This window comes from Sabethes cyaneus, chromosome 3 (genome assembly GCF_943734655.1).
Source record: "Sabethes cyaneus chromosome 3, idSabCyanKW18_F2, whole genome shotgun sequence".
In the NCBI taxonomy this organism is placed as follows: Eukaryota; Metazoa; Arthropoda; class Insecta; order Diptera; family Culicidae; genus Sabethes; species Sabethes cyaneus.
Window position 1 is genome coordinate 147,041,303 of NC_071355.1, and position 14,320 is coordinate 147,055,622.

General features: G+C 41.2%; 1 protein-coding gene across 1 annotated transcript; it reads left to right on the top strand.

Annotated features, from left to right (window-relative positions):
- Positions 1-7,231: 7,231 nt before the first annotated feature.
- LOC128740238 (uncharacterized) lies at positions 7,232-14,079 on the top strand. The gene is made up of 3 exons (XM_053835772.1): positions 7,232-7,317; positions 9,156-9,303; positions 13,525-14,079. The coding sequence occupies exons 1-3, from the start codon at positions 7,232-7,234 to the stop codon at positions 14,077-14,079; spliced, it is 789 nt and encodes a 262-aa protein (XP_053691747.1).
- The last annotated feature ends 241 nt before the right edge of the window (positions 14,080-14,320 follow it).

Consider the following 14,320-nt stretch of genomic DNA (forward strand, 5'->3'; position numbering starts at 1 on the left):
GAGGCGTGAGAATCACGAGCTACAGGAACTGCTTGGAGAGATTCCCATCGTACACCTGGCGAAAGTTGGGAGACTACGGTGGGCCGGCCACGTCGCAAGCATGTCGGACGGCTGTGCAGTGAAATCCGTTCTCTTCGAGAACCCCAGCGGTACCAGGAAAAGAGAGGCCCATCGTGCTAGATGGCTCGACCAAGTTGAAACCGACTTGCGCGTGTTGAGACGCGCAACGCGCTGACGACGAGTAGCCCAGGACCGAGTACAATGGAGAGGAATTCTTGATACGGCAAGAGCCACCCCGGCTCTCGGCTGCTAAAGTAAGGAAGTAAGTAAGTATAAGTACTGACACGAGGTCTTCAAATATTAGAAATGGGGTCAGTCCCGGCGTAGTGGTTAGCATTCACGCCTCTTACGCCGAGGACCCGGGTTCAAATCCCAACCCCGCAGAAGTCACGAACGACCCAAGTTGTTAAAGTGACTATAATCTAACAAAAAAAATATTAGAACTTTTGTATTTGATTAGTTGAAAATGGTTGAAAAATAAGAATTACAATTTAAATGGTGAAAATGGCGATTTTTTGATAAACTTCAATATGGCGTCCATATTCAATATGGCTGATTAATAAAACCAATAATATCCAATATGGCCGCTAAAAGAATTTTTACGTGATGTGAAATCTCTGTTCTTCTTTTTAATGGAACCGAGCCATTTGTTAGTTGGTTCATTGCAAATTTAAGAAACATCACATGATATAGACCTCAAGGTTTGCTAAAAATTCAACTTATTCTTAAACTGTCGGGCCCCTTAGCGAACGAGTGGTCCACTGTTTCGAGGTATTAAAAGTGTAATTCTTATTTTTCAACCAATCAAGTACAAAAGTTCCAATATTTGAAGACCTCGTGTCAGTAGTGGCTCCATTTCAACGAGAATTAATCAAAGCCGGGTACAGACTGCTGTGCAATCCGTCCATCCATGTTGTTCTCCTACGAGCGCGCAATTCGTAAAGAACACAAGCGTCAAACGTTTTTACAAACAATATCCGGCAGTTACCAGGACAATCATCTACGACATTAAGAAGAAGCTATTAGGCGTGTGGCGGTGCACCAAAATAGATTGTTTCACTTACAAGATTAACTGAGTCAAATTGGTAAGAGACCTGCTGGACCCGTTGCCCCACGATGCGAGAAGTTCGCCGTATTATGCTGCCCGCATTAATTGGAACTATACGCTAACTATAAATATTATCATCTATCTTCCAAACCAGAACCATTTGTAAAATGGTTGGGTACCGTATTATACCTGTTGCCCGGTATAATATCAAGTATACTAGTTATGGTTGTTTGTCCAGTAACCATAAAAACAATGGGTCGTTAAGAATGTTCACCATACGAAATCGAGCGATTTTCCATACATATTTTTGAAGTGTATGATATGATAGTCAGGCCAACCTCACGCTACGGCGCTGGCTAGTACACCTAAAAAAATTTAATTTTGAAACCACAAATCACAGTACCCCAGAATGTGCGCCCCACCATAAAAACTACATTCATTTAAATTTGATTGCACTTCCTTGGCTAATCGAACACGTGAATGAACATGTCGTTTAGCCCCTCATTTCCATCGCAAAGAAACGTGACGCAGAGCTTATCAATCCACAAACAGTCCACACAGTGAAGCTAATCCTCACGCATTAGGAAATTTGCACATTGCGCATAGATCATCGTTTGGTGTGTTTTTGTCAACAGTACATTAGCTAATTTAACAGCTTATCATAACCACGCACAGCAAGCGGCGCTTGGTGACAGTGACTGCGAAACCAGTGCCATATCGCCGGTGTAATCACAACACGTTTCTACATAAAATGCCTCCTCAGCAGAGAACAGTGGAAATAACAAATCGAAACTGGATTAGCCGATGCGTTGTCGACGAGTTTTGCATACCTACTATTGAGAGCATGAGGCTATGATTGCGAAAATAGTCTCATTTTGCCCAACATAATAGAGTTTACCACCGATTAGCAGATCACACGATCAAGATCGCAAGCAGGCAAAGGTGAGTATGGAGTCTATTCCGTTCGCTACTTTAGCAATAGCGATAGACGGCAAAAATAAGTAACAATAATGGACAAGTGTTCAGTTGGCATGATAAAGGTATAATAATGTTTTTGTTCGCCCATTTGCGGTTTCTTTGGTTTGGGAAGGTTTTCCTCATAGCAATCCAATCGATGATGATTGAATAATGGAGCTAATCATAATAGAACAGTGACGGTTTATACGTTTCAGCAGTGTTTATGGAGAAATTTTTCGGCTGAAATATGCACAAATGTGAATTCACATTCGACTCAGCATGTACGTCTCTCTACAGAAGCCCATTAATAACAAAAAGATACGATCAGAAATGGAATGGGCCACATGTGGACGACGGAGTCAAAGGCAGATGCTAAAGCAACATGTAGTTGCTGAAGTATCATAGCTTAAACGAACTTCTGCATTATTACAAGTTTGCCCTCCTATCGGCTGTGTTAACACTCCCCGAGCATCCTTGCAAATGCGATCGGATGAAAATTATGCAGCCTCTTGACTGTTATTTGTTTACTGCTAGCAATCTCCTGCGAATGATACGGTGCAAGTATGGACAAACTATTTGAAAACTGCGATACATCTGACTGGTATAATAAATCGTTTTATGAGCACGAAAGCTTGAACCTCCTTCGGCCTGTGAGCCAGTTGGACAAACACTCGAGCCCGTAGTAGATTAATTTGAGGAATAATGTAGGGTGCGTGAGTTAGTAATTAATCCTGTGGCGCTTCAGAACTTGTTAAAGGAGTAGATAAGTTTGCCACAGAAAACCATTTTATTTTTATGACATAAAAATAAACTTATGAAATATATAAATGACGAATTCTTGCATCGCACAAACACTTGAGCATTGATTCTCAGTCGTTTAATTTTAAAACACTAGCACTTTATGATGGTCGACAAATATTGTAACGGTGCAACTTAGTTGCTCTAACTCCTAGTCCTAACTCCTCGTGGTGCCACCCATGATAAGAGCAACCTTAGTGGGTCGGGTTACCAATGCCGGAGGAAACCAAAGTTTTATGCTGGCAGAGACACATGCTTTCGATGAGTGGTGGCACAACCAACAGCCTCCCTATCGTGAGCGTCGATCGGACCCAAATCGCAAAAACACGATCATTTGCTATTGTGTAAACTAATTCCTATTCCTACCTTCACGTGGTGCCGGTGCAACCTCGGTTGTCGTACGCAAACAGGGAAGGGGGCACAGTGACTCCCGCTCTAAGATGGAAACCCCGTCAGCAGGATAGGAACCTTAGGTTTACAACCTATTGTACCCGAAAGTTCTATGTTACAGAAAATGAAAGAAGAAATCGATCTGGATTATGAACAACGACTTTTAGCATAAATCCACGGACAGGAATCGGAACATGGAATTGACTGACCCTTACGCAGCAGGGCAAGATAGCCGCCTGAAGCTTAAAATCCTGGGGCTGAGCGAGGTCCGCTTGCCGGGTACTGGAGAACACAAGACAACAACCGGGCAAATCTTGCTCTACTCTGGCATACAATGTGAAAATGCTACTCGAGAAAGAGGAGTTGGATTCCTACTGAGCCCAGAGGCACATACGGTCCTGATGAAGTGGGAACCGGTAAATGAAAGAATAATCGTTGCCAGATTCAGAACACGGGTTAGAAACCTTACAGCAATCCAGTGCCTGCCTCAACAGTTTGGTTTGGAAAAAGTTTGGTGCCGTTACGACGACCGGCGATTGGGGATTCCGGAGGTGAAGAGGGCCTTTATAGAACAACTTAAATCTCGATCCTCAGAGTTTCCACCTGTCAGAACCATCAAAGAGCAATGGATTGGCTTCAGCACGTTCCTCACAATCATTAATCAAATGTCAGAGATCAAATCAAATGTTTCAAATGTCAGAGATCAACAGAGCCAACAGCGCGAGGCGCCAATAGATCATCGCAGTAACCGGGTAAACTCTGGGGCCCCATCAATAGACAAAATTGAACCATCATAAGTATGAAATCCCGGAAGGGATGAACTGAATTTCAGCCAAGCTGTCCAAAGCTGACCCATCTTTGTCAGCCCAAATTAGTTATTCAGCACGGGAAACCGCAACTTTCCCAGTGGACTGAATGGAGAGCATATTGGTCAAATCCCTAAAAGGGGAGGCCCAACTGAATGCGGTAACTGATGTAGTATCACGTTGCTCTGTATTACTCTGAAAGTACTCTGTAAGGTAATCCTTAACCGGAGATCGACGCTACCCTTTGGCGGCAGCAAACTGGATAACCTATTCTATTCCCAGATCCTGACTATCACCCGGTGCAGACAGGTAGCCAACCTATCTGGGCCCATCTTGATGAGCTCTGCTGCGATGCCATCTTTGCCAGCTGCCTTATTGTTCTTGCGCTGCTTGATCGCTTCGATCACTTCACCTATTGTGGGAGTCGGCACATCACCACCATCCGCTGTACTGATGTAGTCATTCTCCTTGCTATCTAAGTATTGCTTCTCCGCGCTTTTTAGGTGCTCATTGTAGTGTTGCTTCCACCTTTCGATCACTCTACTTTCATTCAACAAGATCTTTCAATCGTTATTCCGATACGTTTCGGCACACGACACAAAACCTTTGTGGAATACGACAGTTTCTTATAGAATTTACGCGTTTCCTGGGAGCAATACAGCTGCTCCATGTCCTCGTACTTCTAGGCTAGTCAAAATATAGCCAATAAAACTTCAAAAATTTATCAAACGTACTTTGAATATATGAGAGATTTTGTTTGTTGTGTTGTGTTGTTTGTTGACTTCAATGTAAGTCCTTGCTTGTAAACGCGTCATTGCTATGTACACCAAAGAGCATTCACCATGACCTTTAAATGTCATCGAGAAAAATAGTAATTTTTGTAGTCAGGCACGAAAACAAACGATACCAAATTGCCATGCGAAACGACACTCAGTCGTTACAGGTTTTTTTTTGTCGGAAGATTTGACCACCGTTACAGGTTATATAGGACTATCTTATTCTTATTCCGAATATTTGAAGTTATATTTAATCGTATTTGTGCGACAGAGCATTTCAAGTGAACGTTGGCTCGCAGGTATCGTCCCCGTTCGCGAATCAATCTGGTGTGCCGCAAGGAAGTAACTAAGGACTACTTTTGTTCATTTCATTTTACAACGATGCTATCTCTGCCCTTGAAAAAGGCTGCAGACTGGTTTATGCGGGTGATCTTAAAACCTACTCGACGATTCGTTGCATCGAGGATTGTCATCGTCTTCAACTTCTCTTGGATACGTTTGTAAATTGTTTCAAAGTGTATTAACTTGACTATCAGCGTCTCTAAGTGCGAGGTTATGAATCAAATCGCCTATAGTTTTTGACTACAAAATTACGACCAGGTACTGAAAAGGGTTGAGCATGTGAATGACCTTGGTGTGATTCTCGATCCGAAACTGACTTTCGATCGTCACCGTACAACGATAATCTCAAAAGCAACTCGCCAGCTGGGGTTATTGCGAAAATTGGACGAGATTTTTATTTTATTTTAGTTAATGGAGAATTGTAAAATAAAAAAAATAAAAAAATCATATATACATATATGAGTAAGCGTGAGTATGTATGATTGTATGTTACGTCATAACTCTAGAACGCCTCGACTGTTCTCCACCAAACTTAGCACATAACTGAATAGGCACTGGAGGGTTGACAAAAGGGAGGGGGGATCGCTAATAAGGGAGGAAAGATTTAAATAGGCAAAAGAATTAGCGGGTTTCATTGAGCAAACCGATGCTCAATTAACTACCTGACAGAAGGTGGAGTTGACTGGGAAGGAACCGGCAAGCGGAGGGGACGATTAACGTGAGTATGAATGTACTAGTTGAGCCCGAATCTTACGATCCGGAAAATACAAATGTCTGTTTAGAATTCAGAAAACTGCCGATACATTCCATTGGCCAGTGTTTGCGGAGATGTTTAATCTTTGTATTAGTCATTTGAGTTCTTATATTGCATAATACAGCTCTAAGATGTTGTACATAAAAGAGTCATAGCCGGAAACAGAAACAAATAGTTTTTATGGTCGTATTGGATTTTATTTAACTTCTGACTGTTTGCAACATTTATGTAGTCTGATAAAAGTAAAATGTTACTTAGAAAATGAAGTCAGCAGTTAAATCGAGCAGTCAAGTCGAGCAGTTAAATCGAGCAGTCCAGTCGAGCAGTTTAATCGAACAGTTAAGTCGAGTAGTCCAGTCGAGCAGTTGAATCGAGTAGTCTAGTCGTGCAGTTGAGTCGAGTAGTCCAGTCGAACAGTTTTCGAGCAGTTGAATCGAGTAGTGCAGTTGAGTAGCTGAGTCGAGCAGTCGATTCGAGTATTTCAGTCGAGCAGTTGAGTCAAGTAGTCCAGTCGAGCAGTTAAGTCAAGCTGTTTAATCAAACAGAAGTCAAGCAGTTGAGTCGAGCAGTCAAATCGGGCAGTTTAATCGAGCAGTTAAATCAAGCTGTCAAGCTGACTAGTTGTGGTAACCGATTAACGACTGATTTCAGTCATAAATAGGTTGCAGCAACCACAAATGACAAAAGTGTGCTACTTGTGTAGTCGAGCAGTTTAATCGAGCAGTTAAGTCGAGTAGTCCAGTCGTGCAGTTGAATCGAGTGGTCTAGTCGAGCAGTTGTATCAAACAGTTGAGTCGAGCAGTCGGATTGAGTGGCTAAGTCGAGCAGTCTAGTCGACCAGTGAGGTGACTGAGAATACAACCCATATCCATTGCTACGAAAGCATGACGTCCTGTTAGGGACCTGTTTTTAGTTACCGATAAGCCTCTTATGACGTCCTGTCAGAGACCCGGTTTTCGATACAGACATAAGCCTCTTATAAAAATAGATTTTCCGCTATAACTGCGAAACGTCTGGACGGTTCTTAATCAAACACATGTTTTTGACGGAATTTTACAAAAGAAGAAAGGTTAAGTGGATAAAGGGTTGCATTTTACTCTGGTTTTCTAAAAGGAGGGATATCACTATAAGATACCACCTTATAGCCCCATCACGAGACTCGGTAGCGTGGCCCTGCTACGGTTACCTATCTAAATCCAACACACTATAAAGAATCAAGAGCATTACGCCCACGTATCATATTTTCGTGGATTTCAGGGCAGCATACGATACAGTTGACCGCGAACTGCTATGGCAAATAATGCACGAGTACGGTTTACCGGACAAACTGGCGCAGCTGATCAAAGTTACGCCGGAACGAGTGATACCCGCCCAGTTAGCTCCGGGGTACGATGCTGGTCTAACAAGCCAGTCGTCGTATGTTCGAATCTCGACTGAGCAGTGCCGCTATAGAGTAAATAGGATCTTTGCACTAGCCCCGTAACTTTCCTGTACTCTAATAACCGGTTGCGTCTGTCGATAAAGAAGGGTCAAGTTCTTAGGAACGTTTGTACCGCTGGCTTTGCTTTTTGGAGCGAATGATGTGCTACGTGCGTGTTTCGGGGACACTTTCGAGTCTTTTCGAATCACGCAGAGAGTTGTGGCAAGGGCAAGATGAACTGACCTGTATGTTATTTAATATCGCTAAAGGCGTGATCCGGCGAGCGGGCAACGATCGGGAATGATCTTCTGCATAAGTAGCCAACTCCTAGCCTTCGCAGACGACCTCAACATCACTACTAGAAACCTTGGGACGGCGACGACAATTTACGCCAGACTATAACCGAAGGCTAGGAGGATAGTGTTACAAATCAATGCGTCAAAAAACCAAATATATGGTAGGAAGAGGCTCCAGAGAAAGCAACGTTTGCCTCCCATGCACTGTGACTATTGACGGCGACGAACTGGAAGTGGTTGATGAATTCGTAAATTTGGGGTCTTTTCACCGCCGACAATAATATGAGTAAGGAGATTCAACGACGTATTCAAGCTGGAAATCGAGCCTACTTTTCCCTCCGCAAGACGCTTCGATCAAGGAGCATTCGCCGCCGCCAAAGCTGACGATGTACCTACGAAACGCTAATCAGACCGGTAGTCCTCTACGGACTTGAGACAGTAATTTTGCTTACAGAAGACATACATGCATTTGCTGTGTTTGAACGAATAGGGTTACGAACTAGGGTAGAAGTACCAAATATAGTAGTAGCACCCATTATGGTAATACGGAAGAGCTTATTGATATTTTAGCGCGGAAAGCATGCTTTTCTTGATTCTCAAATATGTTTTGAAAGTAGAACTAACTCTCCTGAGCCGATTTCATGAATTACTTTTAGGCTAAATAATTTTCTTTTATAAAAAATATAGTTTGAAAATTATGTACCACAATTAGACTCGTTTCTTATCATTTCGTTAACAAACCCCTTACTCTAAATTAAGAAATTCTCGAGGTATAAATCACATTTTCCGAGGAATAAATGAATTGGGACGTTAATCACAACCTTCTTAACGTTGTAAATTCAAAATATAATACAATTTTATTGAAAAAAGATTGTTTTCCTGTATTATCATGATTGGTACAACTACACAAGGGAGCACCAATCATCATAGTATGCCATGCCCTATCATCGTAGCATGCAAAAGCTCCACTTCTCATCACTGTCACTTTTGGTAATAGTGCATTTTTAACAGGTGTAATTTACAGTTTGTTTGCTTTTATTAACTTTAGATGTTATATAAATCAGGTATGTACAAAAATTACATGTAACGAATTACATAGACTTAATTACAACATTTGGTTCGCGTTCTATGGTGCGGCAGCAGCGACAGCAGATTTCTCACAAGCATCATTTCGATGAGTTTTCGTTGCATCAAGGCGATAGATTCCAGGATGACGGTTTTCGCAAGTTGTACAAAGTTCGGGAGTCCAATCATTGAATCAATCGGAAACCCGGCCAGGTAAATGCACTTGATGGCAACTAGTTTCATTTGGGATCGGTAAGAATTACGAATAAACGTAATGTGAACTACGAGTGAGGAATTACGTGAAACAAACGATGATCGCATGTTGGACTCGTACTTCTGATTCTTAATCAAGATTCACATCAGGATCAGTCTTCCGATCCCAAAAAGTTTTATTGTTAATCTGAGAAGTACCCAAATATAATAAATATGGTACTCATTTTCAGGTCGCAGTACAAAACACAAACACAAATTGGAGTACCAAGTTGCAACCCGTTCTTTCAACTGGAGAACGTCACGACGAAATTCGTAAGAAGAGCAGCAGTGGGAAATATGAGCTATGGAACGCCAAGATGCGAAGCTGGTACGGACGAGGTAAAACATATTCTAGGAGCCTGAACATAACAAAAAGAAATCTATTTTGAATGATAAACTTGATTGATTGATAAATAAAATAAAATCTGTTATGTTGCAATATAATCTCTTGGTGTTGTTCCTAATTTCCTTTACGTAACTCGTAATTACTCGTAGCATTAGTTTTAGTTTTTCATACATATCCCATCCTTAAACGATAACATGAGGTTTTGAAGTACCTTATGTCTGTCTTATAAACTGATTTTTCCATTTATAGTCTTTTAAACAATTATTAAATTAAATTATTCAATTAAACAATGCTTCCGAGAGATTTCCTCGAGCAGCTAACAGGTGCTCTTCTCTCAGGGCGCTATGCAATTTACGGACGGACGGAATTATTTTCACCTATAAAATTAAAATAAACGTAGTAATATATATTTTTACACTTATTTTGAACACATTTCAAATTACTAATGGATTTTTACAAATTAATCTTGTTCCCGTTCCCGTTTGCTACCATGATTGGTACACTTATGATGAAATACCAGGAACACTACTACTATGATTGGTACATTGCAGCAATAGTTTGAAATGAGTTTATTGACAGTTTCAAACTAAAAATTATTAAAACTGAAGCCTGATTTCTTTTCTACTGATCCCAAACTGCTAGAATACTTATAAATATTCTACAATTTGATAAATAATTAGATATTTATACGTAAGTTTATGTAAATGGATGACATATCTCCACCATATTTGGTACTTCTACCCTATTTTTGGTGGAATACAAACGGATAGCGGAGAGTAAGAGAACTGTTGAAGGAGTCGGGTCGGGCGGTCGCGCTTTTGTTGTAGGAGTGTAGTATTGTAAATTTTTGCGGAATCTTGAAATCTGAAATCGTTGAAATTGGTTTTATCGGTTGTGCAAGTGTCGGAGATTATGAGATGGTGTCCTCTTTAGTGAACATTATTTGTGGAGTGTTTGATTCGAAGGGAAAAGATTTGAAATTAGCTCCTGGCTTGCATTTCTCTAAGCGTTTTGTTTCATGCCAGTGTGTATGTGTGTCTAGCAAGAATAAAATCATTTTGTCGCAACGATTCGGTTTCTCAAAGCGGTTTGCGCTGCCGACCAGTTTATATACTTGCGCGAGTGTCCTATATATTGGTCGACGCTAAGTGTGTGTGTGTCGTGTGCTGAATTTTGGAGAGGAAGAGCGCATCGATAGTCGAAGATCAACGATTGGAAGGGAGAGGATTCTACACAGACTCGTCATGGCGAGAGAGATACGAAGATGGGGGAAAGTCAGATAACATGAATGGTTAATGTGTAGTTTTTCATTGTCACACGGTTGTCCTCGTTGCGCTCTTAACATTCATGAACATTTTATAATATTTTATATTATAATTTATCACCAAATACAAAAGATCCTTACTGTTTACCTGCCCTACTAACACGATATCCTTCACTTTCCTGTAACATCTATGAAAGTAGTATGGGTTCCTTGCACTTTCTAAAGTAGATGTTACACTAACATACCTACCCACTTCCCCTGCGGTTGTTCGGACGTAGCCAGGTATATGCTAATGCTAATACAAACGGATAGCGGAGAGTAGCGTAGGTGTATGAACCACGAGTTACAGGCACTGTTTGCAGAGATTCTCATCGTACACCTGCTGAAAGTTAAGAGACTACGGTGGGCCGGCACATTAATATGAAGAAAAAGGGTTTTGTTTGCTGCCATTAGAATAATTTTAGTTCAAATAACAGATGTGCAACTGACTGAGAGACAAAGGAGCCCCGAGTAAGATCGGGCAATCAGCTAGTTTGTTAACATTTTCAAGCAATGATTCAACTATATGTTCTTTATCTAATAAATGTCATCTGTTAGCTAACCTTTTGTAAAAAAGGACCGAGCATTTCTTCTATCACATTTTTTCTGTATCAGAATTTTGGTGTGGACGACCTTTCATATTTCTTTGATTTTAAGTCACCGCAATTGTTGACAAATACCTAGATATTATAATATAATGCTACTAAATATTCTCAGGCTTCAGGCGATACCTGAAGAGTAGTAGGCAGAAACGTTACGCAATGTAATCATCAGTTTCATTAATTCACCGAAAATTTTCAATCAAGCCTGAAGATAAACCTGTTATAATCTTTGGTCATAAAACGCCTGGCAGCTGACTATATTATATAGGTTCTGATCATCTCCAAGTAACTGCTAAATCAGCAGTTCCCAACCTTTTTTTGGTTCGTGAACCTCTAGCGGAATTCCCTATACTATTCTGTTGTGAGCCAAATTTTTGGCGAACCCCCATTTGGGAAAAGCAGTGCTACATCAAAGATTCCACACTACTAGACTGCTATTAGCAGATTGTACAAAATTTAAACACGTCAAGAATGAATCATTAGAATCGAAGTCTGGGTAATAGGGTAAATGTTGAAAACTTCAACTTGAAATAAACATTTAAACGTCCGTACTTCATAAATATTCATAACTGAGCATGCCAATGGACTGTGGAATCCAATGGAATCCAATGGTTGTAACGGAATAACACTAACTCACTATCACTGACAATGAATCTTGAATAGAACAACTTTGATAATAAGAAAAAACCTTGGCGATATACTCTTCTATCGAAATTTTATTTGGATTTTGGACATGATTTAAATTTCCTCGGGCAATTTCGAACAACTTTTTCATGGTACATCTAGTACATCTTCACTCCACGCGTGACTAGTAGAGCTGCTTTTAACATTTGAGTCTTTTTTAAAAGTTATAATTTTATACATCTTTCGATTGGTTTACTATAAACCGCTACTCGACTTTAAAATACTTTAAGTAAGCTAATTCTTTAACTTATGTTTAATAAACTGGGGAAAAACTGTCAACAGTTGAATCTTAACGAACGGAATTACATTTTATTTGATCGTAAATTTATCATATATCGGAATTTCAGAACGATAGTTACTTTCCCATTCTTATTCTTATACAAAGAGAAATTTGTGGATTTCACAGCTTCACAAGCTCTGTTTAACCGCATTGAATTCCTAACCCGGTGCAACTTTAATTTGCGTGAAAAACCACCCCAACAGGTCGAACAATGATCACTGAATGGCTAGCACCTCACCCCACAGCTCAGCTGTCGTGAATCATCTTCAAGGGTCGCTCCCGCCGAGAAAACCCTCTATTGATTCGTTCGTACTCAACTGCACACTGGCAATCCGATTCTTGATTCTATACAGGTACAAAGTATCTGACGTGAAAAACGGGGGTCATCGGCGAAATATCCGCGACGATTCGATTCGCCTGACGGGGGGAAACACTGCTGCGTGACAAAGTCTCCGACGAGCTTGCCCGCGCGATCATCGACGCAAGCTTTCGACGACGCGACCGGCTGCAGGCTGCTGCAGTGAGGTGAGGATAGACAAAAGCTAAAAACGAGGCCTAACACATTGGTTCTCTCGCTTGCTCTCCCCCCGAACGCGAGACGTGCAACCCCAAGTTGCCGGACACTGGCAGCCGGGGGCAGAAAATTCAACACTTTTGTGATGATTTTGGCTACGGGGTGATTCTGTTTCTTTTTTTCCCGTGCTCGGTGTATAAATATGTTGGGAAAAGTTACCGAAGCCATCAGTCAGCTTTGAACAGTTTACACCAGTGTTACATTTTCTACGCTTAAACAGTTGAAAAATGAAGGTACGTTTGATCAGTGTTCTAAATTTGGCGGGATGCCTAAGGATTGTGTGTGATTAAGTTAAATCAGTTACGCTGTTACTGCAGATTGTAGCAGATCATTGATATCTGGATTAATCGGCAAATTTTGTTGTTGGAATTGTACCCAAATTTCTAAGTGATTTCTTAAAGACAGTGAAGTTTAGTGAAATAAACTTATTTTGTGAACGTGAACAGGAGTTGTTCAGAATCCAGATTGGAATATCTTTGAGAAGTTACCAATGAAATTTGTCTACTTAATGTGGAACAAATTGTGTTTGAATAATGGAAATGAAGCACTCTTCCAATGTATAATCCGCAATATTTCATCGTACATGACCAAAAGATTTTTTCAACCAAAATGAAAAATAATAGTATTCGTTTGGTATGCTTATAGTATTCGAAGCAATCTAGGAAAGATACGAAAAATTTACTGAGAATATTTTAAAAACTAACTAACGTAATGTAGTCGCAATTGTGTGTCTAATACTTCCTTTCTGGTTAATGACCATTCTTTTTGCAGGCTTTCGTAGTATTTGCAGTGGCCATCGCAATTGTGGCTGGTGCTGCTGTCGAGAAAAAGGAAGCGGAACAGTCTGCAGCCCCAGCTGAAGGAGAGAAGAAACAAGACAAGCGTGGCCTGTGGGATTTGGGCTACGGATACGATTCGCATGGTTGGGATTCATCGCTGAAGTTGTCGCACGGATGGGAAGATCCTCACCATGTAACCACCATCATCAAGAAAGAACACGTCCCAGTTCCCTATGAGGTCGAGAAACACGTGCCGTACCCCGTGAAGGTCCCATACCCAGTGACCGTCGAGAAGCACGTTCCAGTTGTTGTCGAAAAGAAGGTCCCAGTGTACGTCGAGAAACCAGTGGCCTACCCAGTCAAGGTCCCCGTCAAGGTCAAGGAATACATTGAGGTCCCCAAGCCATACCCAGTGCATGTTGAGAAACCATACCCAGTCATCGTGAAGAAGCCGGTGGTCGTCGAGAAGCACGTCCCAGTGTATGTTAAGTCCCACGGCTGGGAACCTCATAGCCACTCGTACTCCGAATTCCACTCGTACCATTAAGCCTATAAGACTGGTCCTAGCTACTAGACCAATTCAATACCTTCAACTCCAAAAAAAATGTTGATAATCCCACACAAGCGTACTCAAGCTATTCCTATATTGTGATCTTTACGTTATTTCATCGCTTCTGGTGCGGGCAAGCGTTTCTCGACTGACTCTCGGTCATGCCCGCCATGTTAACATTACTCGACTTGTTACAAACCCCACTGCAGGGCTGAAGAAGAGAATACTCAACTTTTCG